Source organism: Apis laboriosa, unplaced genomic scaffold, assembly GCF_014066325.1.
Source record: "Apis laboriosa isolate Shangri-la unplaced genomic scaffold, ASM1406632v1 scaffold122_cov146, whole genome shotgun sequence".
NCBI classification, from domain to species: Eukaryota; Metazoa; Arthropoda; class Insecta; order Hymenoptera; family Apidae; genus Apis; species Apis laboriosa.
Window position 1 is genome coordinate 2,580,903 of NW_025221084.1, and position 21,395 is coordinate 2,602,297.

The window sequence follows — 21,395 nt, forward strand, 5'->3', positions numbered from 1 at the left end:
TATATTTTTTTGCATATTGCATATTATTTGCATATTGTGCATGTATATTGGATGCATATTTGTTGCATGTTTCCTGCATATTCGACTATTAACTATCCACCAAATTCGGATCAATAAAATGGTCTCTATATATAAACATTACATACATATACGTATATATATGTAAATATCTTACATCATCTTTATAAAATAGAAAGTTCTAAATTTTAAATAGTGTATATATTACACATATGTTATGCAATAAAAATTCATGACATAAAATGTTATACAATTGTTCTTTATTTTGCATATTGTATTTGCATCTAAAAGCATCTTATTCTTCGCAGAATTTCTTCCTTATTACATATAAAACAATTCAAAATAACCTATATCACAATCTATATTTATAAAAAATAATAACAAATACAAATTGCTATAAAAATTTCTATTTGGCATATAAAATAAATTAATCAGCAACCCAAACTGTAAATTACGTCCTATTGAATTACCCTCATTGCAAACGAAGAAAGTTAGTGAACAAATTCCTAAAGGAACGGATCTAACGAAGAGACTAAGCGGTAGTAAAACTGGAGGATCGTAGAAAAAGTAAGGGTGGAAGATTTATTACGTTCCACGCATGGAACGGTTAGCTGCACCTGCAGATAAGTGTCCTCGAGCATGTAACTCTGAATTATGAGTGGCTTCCTTCTCAACCCCGAGCATTTTTCCCTCTTTCGTCGTTTATGCCGTCTACCAACCGGATCCAAAATTTTTCCTTGTGTAGATTAAACGATAAACACCTTACATCCTACCAAACTGTCGCGAGATTAAACGAAAAAAAAAAAAAGAAAATGGAAAAAAATGATTTGTAATTGAAAGAGTACGGAAAATATAATTTTATGAAGAAAATTTATATAAAATATATTGATATTTTGTGGAATATTTATCAATATAAAATATATGAAACATTTATATATAGATTGTGTATTTTTTTTTTTTACTTATACTTTAAAAAAAATATGAATAAAAGATACATTAAACTAAATTATTAGAGCACAATAAAATAATTGAAATAAGCTGCATTAATATATTATGCCTATTAATGAATTAAATTTATACTCGATACGAAATTAATTAATTCAAAGTTTGCTATCAGATTAAGATTAAACATAGATGAAGGAATAAGGGAAAATGGTGTCACGTTATAAGAAACTACGACAGCGCCACATAACACTTCTTGTTAATTTGTACGTGCACTAAAATTAAATTAAAATAAATATATATAAACGTGAATGTTAATTAAATCTTTGAGTAAAAATAATCTTTTTTATCTGTAATAATTTATAGAAATAGAGAAAGAAAACTTATAGCAATAATGAAATTAAAAAAATGACAAGAAATTTTGTTTTAATTGAAACAATTCAGTAGATTTGATTTAATTTCGATTATTTGAATTTTAAAATGTATTCCTTTTTTCCCTTAATAATTTATTGCTTTTACTAAAAAATCAATATCATTTTAATTATTATTTATAGAAATAATTTAATTAATGAAAATATTTACGTTTAAGTGATGAAATAAAACTTTTATTTCTTACCTGGTGTGCGAAATTCAACTATTGAATCGTCTACGGTGACACGTCCGTCTCGTTCGACACGACGAAGTGCCACATCGTGCCAGATTCCATTGTCGATTCGTTGTTTTGACGACTTTACTTTTACAGGTCCGCTTCCGAGATCGATATGTAGATATAAGTGACCTCCAAAGATTTCGAATGCGAAAAGATCTTGCTGCAAAAATAAATTTTATTTTATCTTTTTAATATATATTATATTTTATAATTATAAGTTAATAATATAAGTTAATATTATAAGTTAATTTCATAAAATTATACCTAATCTTATCTGGATTTTCATATGTAAATTTGTAGCGTTATATATTAAGAAATTTATGTTATAAAGATGTTATTTATGTATTATATATTTATGCAAAATATAGAAGAATATATACAATGCACATTACAAAGAATATATAAGAATACATAAGAATATATAATTTTCTCATTTCTAATTAAGATTTTTCTATTGATTCAATTTTGCCAAAAGACTTACATCCTTTAAAATCCTTTTAGATGCAATACTCATTATAAACCAAATTTAGCTTTGGAATATTGTTTATTTTTTTTTGTTTGTAATAATTGTACATGGCTTTTTTTATTCAAGCTTCAAAATATTTTATGAAAGAACATTACAACAAATAATTTATAATTAAATCTTCCATTCTTCCATTTGTCTAAAATTTTGAAAGCACTTATATTTTTTCAAAATCTCCCTTCATCAATTTTTCTACCGTCCAATTTTCTCTCATAAAATTCTCACCCTTTTCACGAAATTTCCAACAATAATTCCAAAAAAAAAACTTAATCCTCAATTTCTCAATGATTTCCCAAAATGGCGCAGTGACGCGTCACTGGCCACTTGCTTTTATTTCACGACTAATAGCCATGTAATAATACATATATACATATATACATATATATATACATTTACAAACACCAAAACAGAGACATTCTGCTTTACAGAACGGTAACGGAGGAAGCATTTGTTCGGTGGAACCGGTGATTCTGCTAATGAGCAACCCGCACGAATTCGCGGCCTTAACGAGAACCCGGTTTTCGCAACTTTCCGATTTATTTCACGCCGTTCCACGCCACGCAACTGTGATTATTCGCGATGCTAGCGCCCCTCTCCACCTATACCTGTTTCAACGTTGAAATATAATTGTGGGAATTACGAGGCGGTATTGTTAAATCGAGATAACTGCAGGCAGCGAGCGAAACGCGGCTCGAGTGGTGAAAATGCATTTCCTACCCGTTGTCGCTTGCCCACCTCGTGCCCTAGATATCTCACCTGTCTACCTGCACTTGCTGCGTGCAAGTAACTGTGCGCAGGGTGTATTTCTGGAGTGGTGGTGCAGTTGGAAAAGGTGCAGTTGGATTTATTGAATCGAGTCCATTCATCTTCCTCTTTCGAGGAATTTTATATAAATTGTACTTATGCTTATGACGAGAATACACACAGTGTACAGGCCATGTAATTTTTTCAGATTATAACTTCGTTAACATTGCCTTGTTGTAAGAAAAAAGTTTTTTGAGAACGTTGAAAGGAATTCTTACTTTTTTCTGTAGGTTTGATTCCTTTTAAAATTTTATGTTGAGAAATATTAGGATATAATGATAAAGAAAAAATATAAAATTTGTATGAAAGAATAGCATAAGGAGATTGTTTCTTTATTTTTCATGTAATGAAAAGAATTCTTTACAGAATTTTAATGAAGCTATATCTTCTAAACTAATCATTTTTTTCATTCTTTTATTTTAATAATTTTATGCAATGGCATAAATTTATTTCTTTATTTCTATAATATAGTTTTATATTTATTAGTAATTTATTAAATATTTGATGCAAATCTCTGATTCTATTTAATTGTTTAATTATAATCATTATTTAATTGTTTAATTGATATAGAAAGCTTATTAATATGAAAATTAATTAGTTTAAAATTAACTTTTTTTAAATTATACCAAATTTAATATATTTTTTCTTTTTAATTGGAATATTTTTTTATCTGATTACAATATTTTAAAACTCATTAAATTTATTATTATTATTAATTATTTAAAATAATTTTGTATACAATTACAATTAATGTATAGTTTATATAATGCTTAGTTACAAATGACATATTTATTTTTATTAATTAAATTTTCACCTCTAATTTTACAAATAAATCATAAAACGATATTTTGCATATTTAAATCGTATGGATTAATTATATTTTTATTCAAATTCCATATAATTGAATCGAATTTAATTTACAATACCTTAAGCAACAATCATTGAAAATATCCATGCAATTTTTCAAACGAAAAATATTACTTTTGTTTTATTTATATTCATATTGCCATATAGATTATATTAAAGAGGAAAGCGTAACGTTTTAAAACACACGTATTTGATTTATGTATCAATAAATGCATTATTAACAATTTCAAAGCGTATGTCTCCTCTGTAAATAAAAATCCATTAATGGAAAAATTCCTTTTTCTATTCTATAATGTCACATATTTTTCAACGTGCGACAATAAAATTCGATTACATTCCTGTATCAGTTCGATAACAGTTTTCCAGGGACAATTTTTGAAACAGTATCCATGATTTTATCAAACAAAAAACGCATCACGTGACCGATAATTTAATTGCCATCATCCCACTTCATGTAATCTCTTCCTTTTTCGCTTGAATAAACATCGATTTTTAAATCAGTCGTAGCTTCCAATTTTCATTTATATTAGTTATCGTTTTTTTATCTTCCATTCATTTATCCATCTCCCTTCAATTCTTCCTTTTATTAAATAATCTTTTTTATCCTATTTCCAAATTCTCGCTTCGTTTCTTTCTTCAATTTTTCTTTACATTTACATTTTCATTTTTGTTCAATATATAATTACATTTTGACAATGCGAAATTGATTATGATTATAAAGCTAAATTTAAAATAATAAAAAATGTTAATATGCACGAGTAATTTTCTCATACAAGAGAAAATTAATGAAGTTTTTAATAAATTATTAAAGTTAGGAAAGATTGTGATTTTTCATCCTTCTGAGTGGATATTAAGATTAAGTATTTGTGAAATAATTTTTTTCATTCAAAAATTATTTATAGCAATATTAATATTAAATGATCCAAAAATTAATTGCAGTTTTTGATAGTATAATATTTAAAATTGTAGCTTTATTTAAACTACATTTTTCTTACTCTAGAATTTAATTTTTTTATAAGTTCTTTTAAAATAGATATTTAAATATTACATAAAAGTATATTTGCCATTTCTGTCTTGCCATTAAAATTAAGAAAGAAAATAACATTAAGTGTTCAATATATACATTTTTACAAAATATATTTTGAATAATGTATTTTGAATTTATATAAAAAAAGTCTTATGCATTTGTTTCTTCACAAGAAGACAAATGTACAAAGATAATAAATTATAATACAATATCTATTTTCGAATGATATATCACATACTAAATGTGAAATTAACATTTGTAATGCATAAAATTCTAAATATAATTATTATAAATTAAAAACCACAATTTATTTTCTTCAACTATTCTTCAATTTTGAATTTTGATTTCAATAATCATTTTCATAATTTTATCGATCACGTGAAAATGATATTATTCAACGTTTTATCGATCATAAAATAATATAAGATTAAAATGGAAAGATAATAGTCTTTGGTACTTTACAGAAATTTTTATAACATTTTTTCAACAATTTACGTAAAAGCAATAAAGTTATTATATCAGTACGACAACATTGAAAAAGAGCTCATGATCGTAATTCGTAAAACCTTAATCGCATTAAAAAGAAGTTAAAAAAAAAAAGGAAGGAAAGAAGGGAGAGGCAAATCCCATGATGCCATGAATACAGACGGAAATAGTATTCACAGAGGGGCTATCAACAAAATCCGAGGCGAATGGATGGCGAACGTGCAACGAATATCAAGCAGTGAACCACTAATGAACAACTTCATTAACCGAGCTCTTGAAAATTCCACGGTTTATCGAGGCTTTTTCATTTTTCGAAATATTTCAATCCACAATTCACGTGATAGTTTCGATTAATCGCTGTGTAACCGGAAATATTCGCGAAACGATTCCGTTTTAAATTCATTAAAAATCGCTTTACAATTCTGTCAACTCGTTCAAAAAAAGAAAAAAAGATTGAAGGGAAATTGGAAATAGTAATTGTCGTTATTATTCTTCTGTAATTACTATTTTATTGTATCATTAATTTCTGTCAATATCGTACAATCCCTGATCAAAAAATTACTTTTAGTAAAATTCAATTACCTGAATACTTTAATTTAATAGTAATTTTTATTTACTAAGTTCTATTACTATTTTTATTAAAGATTACATAATTATATTAATAATCTCTGTTTTCTTTCTTTGCCTTGATCGAATATATATCTTTTCTGTTTTATCATATTCTTTGTTTTTGGATGATTTTGCTAAATATCCAGAATTTTTTATTTTAAAACAACTAATGTGCTGATTTGTCTACAAGTGTTTTAAATAAATCTCTCAAATATTCTTAATTGAATTAATATCGTAATATTTGTCTGGTCATTCAAGTATAACAAAAAATAATAAGATATTATAATATACAAATTATTAATATGTATACGTGAAATATATATTTATAAAAATTGATAAAATTTGCCTTTAAATCTTTCAACTTTACGAAAAATGTTGATAATTGTCTCTAATTTTTTTGCCTGTGCAATTTTTAAGACGCATAAAAAGAATTATCGGATAGTAGAATTTTAGAGAAGGAGGAAAAATAAATATATCGAACGAAATTCACATACCCTCGTATGAGCTCCGCTACGACTGTACATAATCAATCCGTTAGGTTCGTTGGTACGGATTTTGAAGGATATACTACCAGACTTGGCCGCCCTCCAAGGTGGCAGCACCTGAAACACAGGAGATATACGTCTTTTAATACTTTTCCACTTCTTAGCCGTCACTTCCAAAAGACGTAAAACAATAACAATAATAATAATAAAAAAAAAGAAAGAAAAGGAAATAAGAAAAATAAAAAGAGAGTAAACGGAAGGAAGGAAGAGAAATCCCTCGACGTCCTGAAGAAGAATGGAGAACGGACAGGGTTGGCAGTCCACCGTGTTCGGAATCCAAAATTTCCTACTCTCCGCCCTGGACGAGTCCATTCATCATGCATGACGGCTTAAATAATCACGTGTCTCGTGCTCGTGGAATTTTTACTTCAATTTCGTTGCCGGACCCGAGTCTCTCTGCGGCTGACTGATTTACGTTTCACCATCGAGAAATTCGCGGCAGTTCCGTCTCCACGCGTGCCCAATCGTCAAATATTCCCGTCTGACCAATCTGCTACTTGTTTGGATAAAAGAAGAGGAGCTGAGCAAGGAAAGTCTTGTGACACGACGCGAATGTCGATTATATAAACTGAATATTCGAGATATTGTTTGTTTTGAAATCAGAGTTGGGCAATGAAATTCTTAGTATTGATGATTGTATTGTTGGATGTAAGAAATATTTGAGAAATATTTGATAATAATCAGTTTCTATATCTTTAAAGGAATTTCGTTAGATCAACATTAATTTATGAAACATGTTGTAATTATTAATTTAATTTAATTTTGAAAATATAATAATTTAAGGATTATCTATAAAAAAAAACGTAAAATTAATATATTTTATTCAAATAAATAATTTTAACAAAAGGATGAGTAAATAATCGTGCAGAGTATTTATTAATTTGTAATCACGAATATAATTAATTTATTGTCATTAATCATAATTTAAAGCTTTCAAATCTGATAAAATATGTACACTCTATTGGACCTACATTTATGACCTACATTATTTTATACTTTCATAATCTATACTAATGTATCATTGTTATTATTGACTAATCCAAAAATTTATATAAGTCTATTTCTAAAAAGAAAAAAAAAATGAAATAGAAATCAAAAAGAAAAGTAAAAATTTTGTTTAAAAATAATTTGCTTATATGACAATTAAAATATTAAATCATATTTTTGATTACTTCTTTTAACAATTAAATTCTCACTCACATTTTTTCCATAATTTTTATAATTTTTAATAATTAATCATATTACATTTTACCCAACTCTGATTGATTTAGTATCGTTTATAGAAAACTTGTGTATCAAGAGCATCTTAGATTAAGTTTGAAGAAAGTCGAATGGTTGGTTAGTTGGATAGAAAGTTTGTTTGACCGTATTATGATGTGCGGTATTTGATATTTTGTTCGAGTATAATGATTTGTGCGCGACGGAGGGTTTCTGGGTAAGATACATAAAGATTTGAAAGAAATATGGAACAAGAAGTTATCGTTTCAAAAGTTGGAAGATTGTCAAAAGCAGTGATTGTCAAGAGCAGACATTCGAGAGAAGTTCTTCTACACAAGTATTTAGTTTGAACTTTTTTTTTTGAAGTGTTATTCAATTTTATCTGTTCGAAAAAAAAATATTTTTTATAAATAATTCAAAAACATTATTAATTATTCTTAAATAAATTGTATAAACTTTTTTTAAAATATTAGAAAATCAATTCTTTCTTATTTTTAATAATTTTAAGAAACATATTATTTGATAATAAATCAAATAATTTAGCTTTTAGTATCTGAATATTTATCAAGACTTAATCATCATATTCATTTATAGTTTTTTATGAAATAATCTAAGGAATATTTTTAAAAATTAAATTATTTATAAAGCTTATTTTTAAATATATAATTGTGAATAACATTTAATCAAAATTAATAAATAAATATAATACGATTGATTTTATTATTCTTTTTAAAATTTTTTAAATTTAGATGAACAATTACTTATTACTAATATAATGTTTATTTTGTTCAAACAATTAGAACCAATTTCTTTAATTTTTCTTTATCATAGCCATTCAAATATCATAACTGCAGATATTTATGCAAATTCATGTTTCTATACAATTTAAAAAAATGGAAGATTTAGATTTCATCCTTTAAATATATTGTAACGAGAATTTAGGTAAATCTTTTGTATATTTTTCCATATTATATTCATTTTGTAAATTTTTGTAAATTTAAATCTGAATAAATACATAAATATCTGCAGTCTAGTCATAATTTTTGCTTCAGTAAATTCCATAGATCCTAAAATCTCTCTGGGAAACAAATCCTTTTTGTTTTCCCCAATTGTCTTTCGAAGAACAGTAGCTTGTAATTTTGGAATCAGAGCGGTTTCAGGGAGAGAGACTCGACGTGAACTGCACCAAGTGTAATTGCACTTCAATGACAGTGGGGCCAATTTTCGCGATGAAGAGTCAACTCGAAAACTTACGGTTACGAGATTCATTATTTATTCTTCTTACTTTTGTTTGTCCTAAATTTTCCATCCCTTTCTCGCAATTGAGAATAAATTTCATTCCTCGGAACTTTCCTTATAAAATGTTCCTTTTTGTTAGATATGATCTCACAATTTGTATAATCACAAGTTGATCGCAATTTAATGTTTTATATTAAATCTTGAAATTGAATATTTGAAAGATTCTGAAAAATATTAATTAATGAATAATTTTGTTAAGAATAATATTATTTAGAATAATAGAAGATTTTTAAATATAATTTATCATGTTAGAGTAATTTTAATAAAATCAATGAAAAAAATAATTTATCATGTACATATATTTTTTTATTTAATAGAACATAATTTATTTATATATATATAAAAATTATTTTTATTTATTTATTTATTATTTTATTTATTTATTTATATATAAAAATAATTTTCTTTCTTTCAACTTTTTCAATTTTTATTATTTTTTCAATAATATAAAAACATGACACAAGAACTAAATTAAATCCAATACAATAATCAAATATAAAAGGATAAAGAATAACTTTATTTTTTTTTATCCTATTAAATAATAATTATTAACATAAGATTATTTCCTTTTAAATAATTATAAATTAAATAATTATAAAAGTATGAAATATATAAATTTCTTTTATTTTTTATTTTTTTATTTTTTGTTTTTTTTTTTCCTACAGAAAGTCAATTTCCTATACGAGACAATCTATTGTAAAGAAACGCAAAGATTTGTCTAAGAAAATTACTTGGACAGTTTTATCAAAACGTTAACGAAATGAACCTCCTATGAGAATATCGGTATAAGTTACTTCTTTATCTTGCTCAGTCAATTTTCTGAACTTCTTTAACCAAGAATTTCCTCTAAAGTTTCTTTGAAGCCAAGAAATCCTTAATTGACTTAATTCAGTATCTTAAAAATAATTTAACACAAGTTATTATATCTTTAATACAATTATTTTATTATTTTCATTCATATCAAATGAGATCAAATATATAAAATACAGATATAAAATGTTAAAGTGTATTGTATAAATTGTATAATTCAGATATATGTTAAAGCAAAATAATGTTTAAATAAATGATTCATAAATAAAAAAAGAAAAATAATCAAATTAAATAAATTGCAATGTCTGATGATAAAAACAAACTTTTGATTAAAATTTCTTGCATTTTTAGATTTTTTCTTTCATTCAAATAAAAATATAGACAGTTAAAAAAGAGAATTTTATTACTTGTTGTACATATAAAAAGATATTATAGAAAAAAAGAAAAAAATGTATAAGAATGTAAAATAATTCTTAATCAAATATAATCAATTATAACAGGAAATTCTGATTAGATTGAAATTTTATTTTAAGTCTGATTATTAAATTAAATAAATATTTTAATATAACAGTAAATAATGAAATTAATTTTTAAAATTATTGATTCAAATATTATATTTTTAATTATAGAACTATCATCTTTCTTTCAATGATATATTTGAAATTCGATGATATATTTGAAAAATAATTAGAAATTAAATATAATTAAAAATTGAAAATTGTAAATGTTCATGTTTCAAGATATTATCAATCAAATAACTCTTTCAGTGAACGAACTGTCAGGGATAATTTCATTGTGCGTGACACACGAACATTTTATAATACGTAAATAGATGTACATCTAACGACGAGATAAATATAGAGGTGAATAAGAAATTAAATTCTGAGTGTGTTTTTTAAACGCAATATCAAGTAATGTATTACCATCACTTTTACATTAATTTTAATAAATTATAATAAATATATAGTGTTCAAAATTCTATATATTCTATTTAAAAAAAAAAATACAAAATACAATCATTCATTAATCAGAACATTTTATTTTATATTAAATATAAAATATTTTCCTTATTTATATTTGCTTTGTTATTTGTCATTATATATTTGATTCTTTATATGTATAAGATATCCAAAATTATTATTATAAGGGATGATTTTCCCATTAGAAGTTCCCATATTAAATATTTAACTTTTAATAAAAATAAAACAGTCTTAAAATACAGATCTCTATACTGTTTTATAAAAATGAATATTGTTATTCAAAGAACAAATCCAAAGCGATGTAAAATGATGGATCAAGAATCTCTTCAATTTTCTTTTGTCATCTCTTTATCTATTTCGAATAGAATCGATTTCTTCAGCTTTTCGTTCGTTGAATATCAAAATCCTTCCAAATTCGTGCTCCTTCGTTTCAATGCCGTTCGATAAAATCAATCTATAAAATATGTTTATTGAAACCGAATGTTCTGACTCGGGAAAGGAAAATACGAGATCGAACGATCAAGATGACTTGTTTCCTTTATTTCACGTTTCTCGAGAAATTCCAGGACGAGGAATCGTTGCCTGAAGTGTCGCTCGAGGGATCAAGGAACGGGAAAAAGAAGATGGAGGAATGGTAAAAGGCGAAGGCAAACATGAAACTCGAGAACGATTTAATTTCTATCGTTAACACGAATATTCGTAATGAGCTCGTTATTCCTTTGAAAACGCTTATTAATTGATTAATTGTTAATTAGAAAAAAATTGATTGAGTAAAAGAAATTCTCTTGAATTTTTGATGCAGATATCGCGGATAAACTGAAATTTCATGCTATATAGATGAAAATTTGTTATTTATAGTATGTATAAATGAGAAAATTAAAGTCCATTTAATTTGAACAGAAATAAAATTTTTAAATGTTGTTCTTTTTATTTATTAACTATTTCCAAATCATATTGCCAATTATATTATATCTACATATTACAAATATCTAAAATATACTTATTACACAATTTATTGTTAAATATTCTGAATTTTAAAATTATATATTAATATTCTATATTTTATATCTCATAGCTTGTTATATTTAACAAGATATCATCAACAAAATTAATATTATATCATAATTTCTTACTTTACAAATATCATTATCATTAATTTTCAAATATTATTTCTCTAATTAATTGGCTCATTACGTAATCAATAGCAACGAACAAATTTCAAAGTTAAAAAAATAAAATAAAACATCGTGAAACTTATTTTATATTTTTCCTTTCCCAAACGTTCCATCAAATCTCAAACACGTGTCCAATGCACAACTTAAATAGCCATCAAATTTCGTAATAATCCAATTGGAACGAAAAGATTGCCGAGAAATCGGCAAAGTACCATGACCAACGAGAATTCCCCCGTGAAACAAATGTCCACTATTCCGTCAGAAATAAACTGGCGGCTGCGCAATTGGCCAGACCTGCGCCATTTTTTTCGAATCCTCCCAAGGATCATCACGATGAATCATGGAACTCGTTCCACGGCGAAATCTCTCGAATTAGCCGGGAATGAGAAATCTCGTTTAGACTAGGTGGCCATTCTCTTCTACGCCTCTTCCATCCCTCCACTGGCTACCTCAGCAACCGCCAACCCCTTCCTTTCGCGGTGTCCCCTCTCCCCTCCCTCCATTTCTCCTCAGAAATTCGTCTGGAAAGTCGGAACCGCAAAGTGGTGCTTCGTCGTGGGTCGAAAGGAGGATATTTCATCGGAGGAAATCGGCTCTTTCACCCTTTGCCCTTCGACTTTCCAGTCACCGATCCTTCATCCCGTCTGGTTCGGGTTTGGAAAATCAGAGGACGAAACGACAGGGGTGGGGGCGATCAATTAGAAAAGTTAAATTACTTGGCGAAATAAATAATTTACTAATCCGTGCTTCCTAATCTAGGATCGGATGAAGTACGAAGGGATGAAGGATTTGACGAAGTTGTGTTTCGTTCTCGATTTTCGAAATATATCTTTAATTTTGTTTTAATAAGTATATTTTAGAGAAACGAAGATGATAGATTTGACGAAGTTGAATTTCATCTATCGGTTTTCAGAAATAAATATATCGAATTTTATTTTCAGGAACGAGGATTAAAGACTAATCAATTAGTATAAATCAATATTTTCTGAAAATAACTTTTGTCATTTTAAGTTAGTCCAAAGAATTTCTTTAAATATTCAATTACAAACAAATTAATCTAAATTATTCGAGTAATTGCTTAATTGAATGGTTAATTGAAAGTTTTAAAAATGAAGAGATCCTTGAATTGATTGATTCTTATATAAGTTATTTTGAAAAAATTAATTTTTCAATGCAATATACTGTTAATTAATTTATGATTTTATTATCTTAGTCAATTAACACTTTATTTATTTCATTACTTAATAATAGAATAAATTCTTGAACATTTTAATAGATTTATATATTCATTATTGTAAGATTATATCTTTTATTTTTTTAAAATTTTGTGTATTTATTGAACTAAAATGATTTTTATTTATTATTAATTTTTATTTATTATTATATATTTAAAAATTTCCAATGTAAAATTAAGAAAATTTAACCTTTCTAAGTTTATAAATTTCTTTAATATCTCAAAAAAAGTGTAATGTGTAAGTGTAAAGTTCCAAGAATTTCTTCAATATTAAAAAATTTAATAAAAACGATGAAAACGATGAAAAAAAAGCAATATACAATAAAATTGATAAACACTTTTTTAGATTGTATCGGGAATTTATCCTCTATCCTTTCATTCTGAACAAGATATTTGAATAGTTGTGGTTTCTATCGAGGACTTTGTTTAATTAAAGCAATGAAAGCATGTGACAAGAATTATCGTTGTGCTTTCGAAGAATTCCAAGTATTTGTAGCTTAAAATTAAAATCTTCCGAATTGTAGGACGTCGTGGAAAAGGGTCGATGGGAAAATTTCGTAGGGAAATTCCTTCGAAATTCGATGGATCGTGTGTACCAATGTAAATTTCGAAATCTTTTACTATTAAAATGTTCTCAACAATATTCTAATGAAATGAAACATCTGGTTTTTATACTACCGATTAAAATTTTGAAATCATTAATAATAATAATCAGTTTCATAAAATTTAAATGTGTAAAAAGTATATAAATAGAGTTTTTAGATTAGAAAATTATTAAAATTCTATCGAATTAATCATGAAATTATTAAGTTGAAGATGTTTATGTTAATTTAAATTTTTATGAATAAAAAGTTATAAAGTATAAAAATAGAACTAAAACAAAGATGTGTTTCATTTTTTAACTATTATATCATTCATTATCCGAACTAATTGGTTAAAAAAAATCTACATTAATTTATGAATGAAGTCACGAATGAAAATTATAATATTTTTCTTTGAATATTTTATATCTTTTTGCATTCTTTAGAATCTTAAATATTTAAATTTTTCATAGATGCATAAATTTTCGCAGTTTAAAAATTCTTATTAATTTTAAATCGCAATTAAATGACATTTAAATACAAATACAGTATGTATAAGTTTTTATAAACTTCAGCAATTTAAAATTTAAAATTTCTATTGAAAATCAAGAAAAAGATCACTATAAGAAAGAAAAAAACATAATTCTAAATTTTTAACCTCAATGATAAAATCAAAGTGATAAAAATTTGAACAAATACTATTTAAATAAATAGATAAATTACTTATTTGTTCGAAAGACTTATTAACCTAATGAGTCCTAGAAAATTTCGCGATATTTATGTTAAAATATACATTACAACTTCCATTATTATAAAATATTCAAATTGTATAGTGGGTTGTGAGTTTTGAGCAGAATATGGCATCTCTTATCGTTGCATTATCGGACTGGTTTCCACTGGAAGAATCATATAATCGTGACAAAAATCAGGTTGCTTAAAATAAGAAAATTAGACGTGAATATATTCTGTGAATCCAGGTGGACTAGTTATGGAGATTTTCGTACAATTGGTGATAGAAATGTATTCTGAAATAAGAATAAAAATATTCTATCTTTATTTTTTTCTTTCATTTAGACTGAATAGTTGTGTTTGATGGCAAAAATTGATATGCTTTTCTTTTTTTTAAATTTCAAAATGCAATAGTTTTAAAAAGATAGAAATATTTATTTATTTTTTAACAATTTATCATTTTAAGAGATTGAAATGAAACTTTCAATATTTTTTATTTTGAATACAATTCAAAATAATACTAATCCTTGAACTTATTTTTTAACATGTATTTAAAGGATTATAAAATATTGAAAAAAAATATTCAGCTCCATTGAAAAAGAAATAAACATAAAATTAATAAAATTGTCCAATTATATTACATTAAAAATAAAAATATTTACACAGTTAAATTTCCAAAAATTGTAATATATAAAAGAGATATATGTTCAATAAAAACAATAAATTATTGTAAAAGTTCAACAAAACGAACTATAATGGTCACTTCAAAGAAATTATTCAACATAATTAGGAAAACCTCGAAGAATCGACCGACCACGAACAAAAGCAGAGTTGAAGTGTCGATGTTCAATCAACTTACTCGGTAGTTAAGTGCTCTAATTACAGCAGAAAATCAAATACCTCTCTTAATTACCGTACGGGCCAAGTTACCAGTCAAATTGGGGAACAGTCAATGATCGTGTTTGATGTCGAGTTTGCTCGAAAGAGACCCGATTTAGGTTTGCTTATGGGAAGGAGAAATTCTTCTTAGTAGTGGTAATGGAGGTGGAACCCGTGGCGAACCACAAGGACCTCTATCCCTATAGAATACGCTTAATCCGTGAAAAGGATGACAGGAGACGGATAATTCAAAGAACGAGTTTCCAGAGTAGTGAATAAAGGATCACTTTGAAGCGGTTGTAAACACACTGGTCTCTGAGGATAGTTTAGCAAGGGTGCTGTAAACTATTGCTAGCCACTCATTTCCTTTTAATTCTCTTCACTTTTCTATCAAGTATTTATTTACATACCAAGTATTTTATTTTACTTTAAAATTATTTCATTTTATAATATGTTTGATATTATACTTGGTTGATTGTTTAAAGAAAAATCTTTGCCATTTTTTTATTTTGTTTTTCTTTATAGATATTATAAAGCTTTTAGTTAATCATTGAATATTCAATGTGTATTTTTATATTGAATATTTATGTATTTATATATTTCTTATTAATGTACAGTTATCATCATAATTATCATTATTGTGTTTCTTTTATATATGTGAATTTGTTATTATATTTAAAATCTTACTTTAAGGATATTTATTTGATCTAGAACTGCATATTTAATTTACAATTAGTTTTGCAAATGAATTCTTTTATTTCTAGTGTTAAAATTATAATTGTTATATAATTTTTAATTTTTTATTTTTTATCGTATTTCGAACAATACTATTCACTTGAATACACAATCATTTGTAATTTGTAATGAATTTTGATTCACGTATATTCCATATTATGAATGATTTATCAATCACAGATTATAATCCTTCTTCAATTTTTCAATATTTGAATAATTCATTTTTTATTTATAGTAGATTAAAACGAACCATTATATCTCTTGTAATACAAACGTTTGATTTACTCTTACAGTCGTAGCCATTAAAAAGATAATCCTTTCTCCACGAGTGCAATTGATCTAGGGTAAACATTTTATTTTTTATGAATACGAATGTGTTTGGAAAATTTTACAAAAAGAACAGATACAAGGATCATTTACAATAGAGATTTCATTAGCTTGCAAGTTCAAACTTTATAAAAGAATGATCAAATGTATATTAGTGTATATTATATATGATATATAATGTGTGATATTATGTGGGAGATTGTTTGGATGTTAACTTAGCAAAATAAATTGCTAAAAAATCTATAAAATTGAAAAAAATAAAAATTTTTTTTACACAGATTAACTTAACGAAATCATTTTTATGATCAATTAATAAGATGTTATAAAAACTTTAAATAAACTTTATATTGATGTTTTTAAGAAATGATAATAAAATAAGTTTTAATTTGAATTTGATTTTAATGAATTTGGAATATTTTGAGGACTGAAATGAATCATTAAAACAAACAATGGTTATAAGAAGTATTTGCATACATCTTCATTTCTCAATTAAGATAGTTTTTTATTAGATTCTTATAATATTAAATTTTTATTGAATCATATGAAATTATTAAACAACTTTAATATATTTGTATATATATTTGTATTTAATATATTTAACTTTAATATAAATGCTATAATAATTGATGTTATAATATTATATATAATAAATGATATGCAAATATCTTTTATTACCATTACTGTACCATTTCACATTTGAAATTCTAATTTGTCGGTCGTTGTATTATTAATTTGGTAACATGAATTATTTTCACAGTTAAAAATTACTTTTCAGAATCTTATTTAAAATGATATAAAACAATAAACAAATCATTGAATTGTGAATTGAACAAATGCAAATAATTTGAAAGTTTTCATTCACCTCAAAAGAAATTAAAAACTTCTTTATTTTCTTATTCATCCATCCATTTATTTATTCATAAAAATTATATAAAAAAAATTTACATCTTAAATATTATATTTTCATCTATATTCATTCATTATATTTTATATTTATTTAGTAAATTTTGCCAGACAAATTTTCATTTTATTTTCAAACAAAATAAAAAAAAGAAAAAAGAAAAAATAAAAGTCATCCCCAAAATATCAACACGCTCAAAAACATCCTATTTCCGGAATTTTCGTTTATTACACAGTTATTTACCACGATGCATCCTAATTTCACCCGAGATTTGACCCCATATTATATCGGTCATGTTTGTTACCAGCCGCTTGTTAAATATTCATGTAACGTTTTCGGTGAATATCCATCGAACAATTTCTATACAGGAATCCGGGGATGTTCGTAGCGCAAATATCCGCACGACATAACAACGAAAACATGCCTCGTGCCTCGTGTCAACTCACATGTACCGTGTATCGAAGATTATAGGCAGCTACGATATTACTGTGCCAATGAAATGGTAACATCTCTCGTCTAAAGAGTTTTGAGGAGAAATAGAGAGGCAGTCTATCCTCTGCTACAATAATTTCAATGTGATATGGCCGGAAAGTGTTATTGGAATGAATCATTTTAATCAGAATCAAAATAAACAGTTCTGTTCGAACTTTTAAATGTATGGTATAAAAGAATATCAATGTGAAACACATTTGGAGAGTTGATTCTAAAATAAAAACAAATGTGTGTAGAAATGTCGATTGAAAATTATTTATTAAGTTATTAGTAAGTTTATATTAGATAAAGGGAGAAAGAGATAGAACGAAATGATGGCGCGACAAAGATAATCTTCGTTTTTATTAAATTATAAATAATTTAATAATTTGTTGTATAAATAGTTTTTAATGTTATTTGATGTTTGTTATATAAATAGTTTAAATGAAACGAGACAAAAATAAATCAATTTCAATTTATATAAATTAATTTTTGTATATCTATTTTTATATTTGTTTTGATCTCTACAATCAATTCTCCAATGGTACTGTATGAATATATTAACATATATTAATGTATTTCATTTGAGGGAATATCTGTTCCCTCAAATATATTGTGGAATTTTTATTAAAAGAAGTATTATCATTAGGAATCTTCTTATGGAACAAATAAAAGAGAAACAAGTTATTTTAGAAAAGATTTCATAAGATAAACAAAATAGATAAGATATTAAATTATTAGATGGATACTAGTTTTATTTAACAATATAATGTTATATTATTTATAAGTTTATATAGAATAAAAGATATGATAGATATTATTTAATATTTGTTACAATGACCTCGTTTAATATTCACGAATAAAATTTTTATTTTTATGTTTCTGTTTAAAGTAAAACTTTTATCTTCAAGAACTTTTGTTTATCTCTTTTCATTGGAATTTATAATGCGAGAATATTTTTAAAAGATATTTATGGCTTGTGTTATAAATATAATGAAAAGTTATATTATTTCGAACTTTGATTTTAATCCTTTGCATTCGAAATGCCAGCCAATTTCAATATTGAAAAACATTGAAGATAGAGAATAAACTTTTTCTTGGAGTTTACAATGGAAATATCTATTACGAATGCTTGGTTTTTATAAAGAACATACAATAAAAACTAATCACAAGATTATAATTAAAAAATTATTTATTAATGCAGCCGATGATAGAAACTATGAATATCTGTCAGCGATAATAGATCATATTTTATTTTTATTAGCTTATTATCGAATAATAAGCTAATTATATCGAATAAGCTTAACTTGCACCGTAAATTTCAAATATAACAAGATAGAAGAAAAGAAAGAAAGTGAACAGGTTATAATTGTCATGCTCACGATAATAAATGCTCATTTTATGCATATAAATTATGCGAAAATATTTCTATATTTATGCAAGAATTAAATACAAAAAAATATTTGATTATCGTCAAATTATTTTGAATCATAATCAGAAAAATAATTAAGTTTATCAGATGAAGTTAATCATTTGATTTGCATTATTTCAATCATATTGAAACGAAGAATATCAAATTTTGCGCGAGACAAAAAAGAAACATCTGAATTTTTCATGTCTCGTGATCTGTTCAACTTTGCTATTATGAATCTTACGATATAACATACAAAATTATTTATAACAATTGGTTGAATTTAATTTCAAATGTTATTCCACTATTTATTAACATTTAATAACAATTGTTATTGTGAAAAATAATAGCAATTAAAAATGAGAGTTAATATATATTACCGTTTATTTCACTTTAATTGTTAAACGATTTTATCGAATTAATTCGGGCAAAAAAATCTGATAAAATGTGCATAGAGATTTCTTCAGGTACATGGAAAATGATTGCTCACACTAGTTGTTGCCGATGAAATACTGTTTGACTGTTGCAATAAAAAATAAAGGGTCAGTGTATCAGTTAGAAATGATAGATTTACTGCCGCGTATTTAAACACGTCGAGTTATTTTACGTGGGAAAGGGAATCTGATAAACGTAGCGTGCGATAAAAATTTCCTTTTACTGGGTGGAAAATAATTGCTCGAACTGGATATAACCGGCGAAATATTGCTTCGTTCTTGCAAACAATGAAAAATGAAAAATTTTAAAAATTCCCTATATTTTTCAATTTTCAAATTAATAAAAAAAAGAAATTATTATTGCGGTATTTAATTCATTCATATTATTTTATTTTATAATAAAAAGTAATTCAAATGTTCATCAATTTATTAATCCAAAAAAATGTTTTATTCAATAAGAATCTTTGCATTTACTTCAAATGTATTGCTTTGTAATTTGTAGTTTAATAAATAATTTATACTTCGCCTAGGGAAAATCTGACAATTACCAACTTTGCAATATCGATTTGAGTAACTTCTGTCAGGAGCCTCTGTCTCCGGTAGGAATTAATAATCAAGTATTATACGTAAATTAGAAGTTAATATATATTCATATAAAAATATTTCTAGATTATCTATTATTAATTAAATATTTCAAAAGAAGATTACTTTAAAATTATATCACATTCAAATCTTCTTACGATAAATCAAATCTCACTATATTCAACACATTGAAGAACATTATTTTTGCTTTAAGTATATCAATTATATGAATTGTATCTAAAATTTGTCACATCATTTTCTTATTCATTCTTTATTCTATTTTAAAATTCAACGAATCATTCAATTTAATCCCTATTAGACTATTTTCTTCATCATGAAATTACATTTCTTAATATCTCTCGAATTTCTTTCGATTCACTATATACCATGTTCGAAAAAACTTTCATTAACTGGGCCAACTTTGCAATATTGATGAACCTCTGGACCGTGATACAAGGCGCTAGATCCTTGGATCGAGATCAATTTCATTCGAGACGATGGGACCAGGCAGTTACACAACTCAAGGGATATGGAGACTGCCTGGGGCCGCAAGTTAGTTAGGTTGTTAGGAAATGCAGGGGGCGATACGTGTCGGAAGCCAAGGTTGGACAACCTGCTCCTCCGAGAATTGCATTGGTCGAGAATTCAGCCTGAAACCGCATTCCTTGCGGTCCCTAGACGAATCGGTCACCAAGGTTCATTGGACTAAGAGAATCATTTATATCATGAAATTATTCAAGTCTTTGCCGATGAAATAGCCGAATTTATAGTGAAATATTCATTTGTTACTAAATAAATTTGTTGGTATAAAGTGAAATTATAATTATAGTGAAATCTTCGATCGATCGTGATATTCGTTATTGATAACTTATTGAAATTTTCTATTTTAACGATTGGTTAACTTTTTATATATCATATCATAAGATATATCGATTTATTTAATGATAACATTTTCAATAATTATTTTCAACGGATTTTGTTTAAGATATATCCAGCATTGAAATTTTTTTACAGCCAAGAAAATTTCGAAAATAAATGAAATAGGCTCTGTATCGTTAAGAAATAGGTATTCCATTTTATGTGTCGGCACATAGTTCATAATCACGAGGGAATATCTGTCAGAAAGCTTATCGTGTTATTCGATCTATATGAATTTCTA

At 25.6% G+C, this 21,395-nt stretch overlaps 1 protein-coding gene across 1 annotated transcript in view; it reads right to left on the reverse strand.

Moving 5' to 3' along the window:
• LOC122720222 (neurexin-1) overlaps positions 1–21,395 on the reverse strand; it is a 420,486-nt gene that overhangs the window by 122,442 nt on the left and 276,649 nt on the right. Inside the window, exons 10-11 of the mRNA XM_043946779.1 lie at positions 6,420–6,527; positions 1,577–1,769 (exon numbers count right to left, since the gene is read on the reverse strand). Of these exons, the coding sequence (XP_043802714.1) occupies positions 1,577–1,769; positions 6,420–6,527 (301 nt within the window). The remainder of the gene's footprint in view (positions 1–1,576; positions 1,770–6,419; positions 6,528–21,395) is intronic.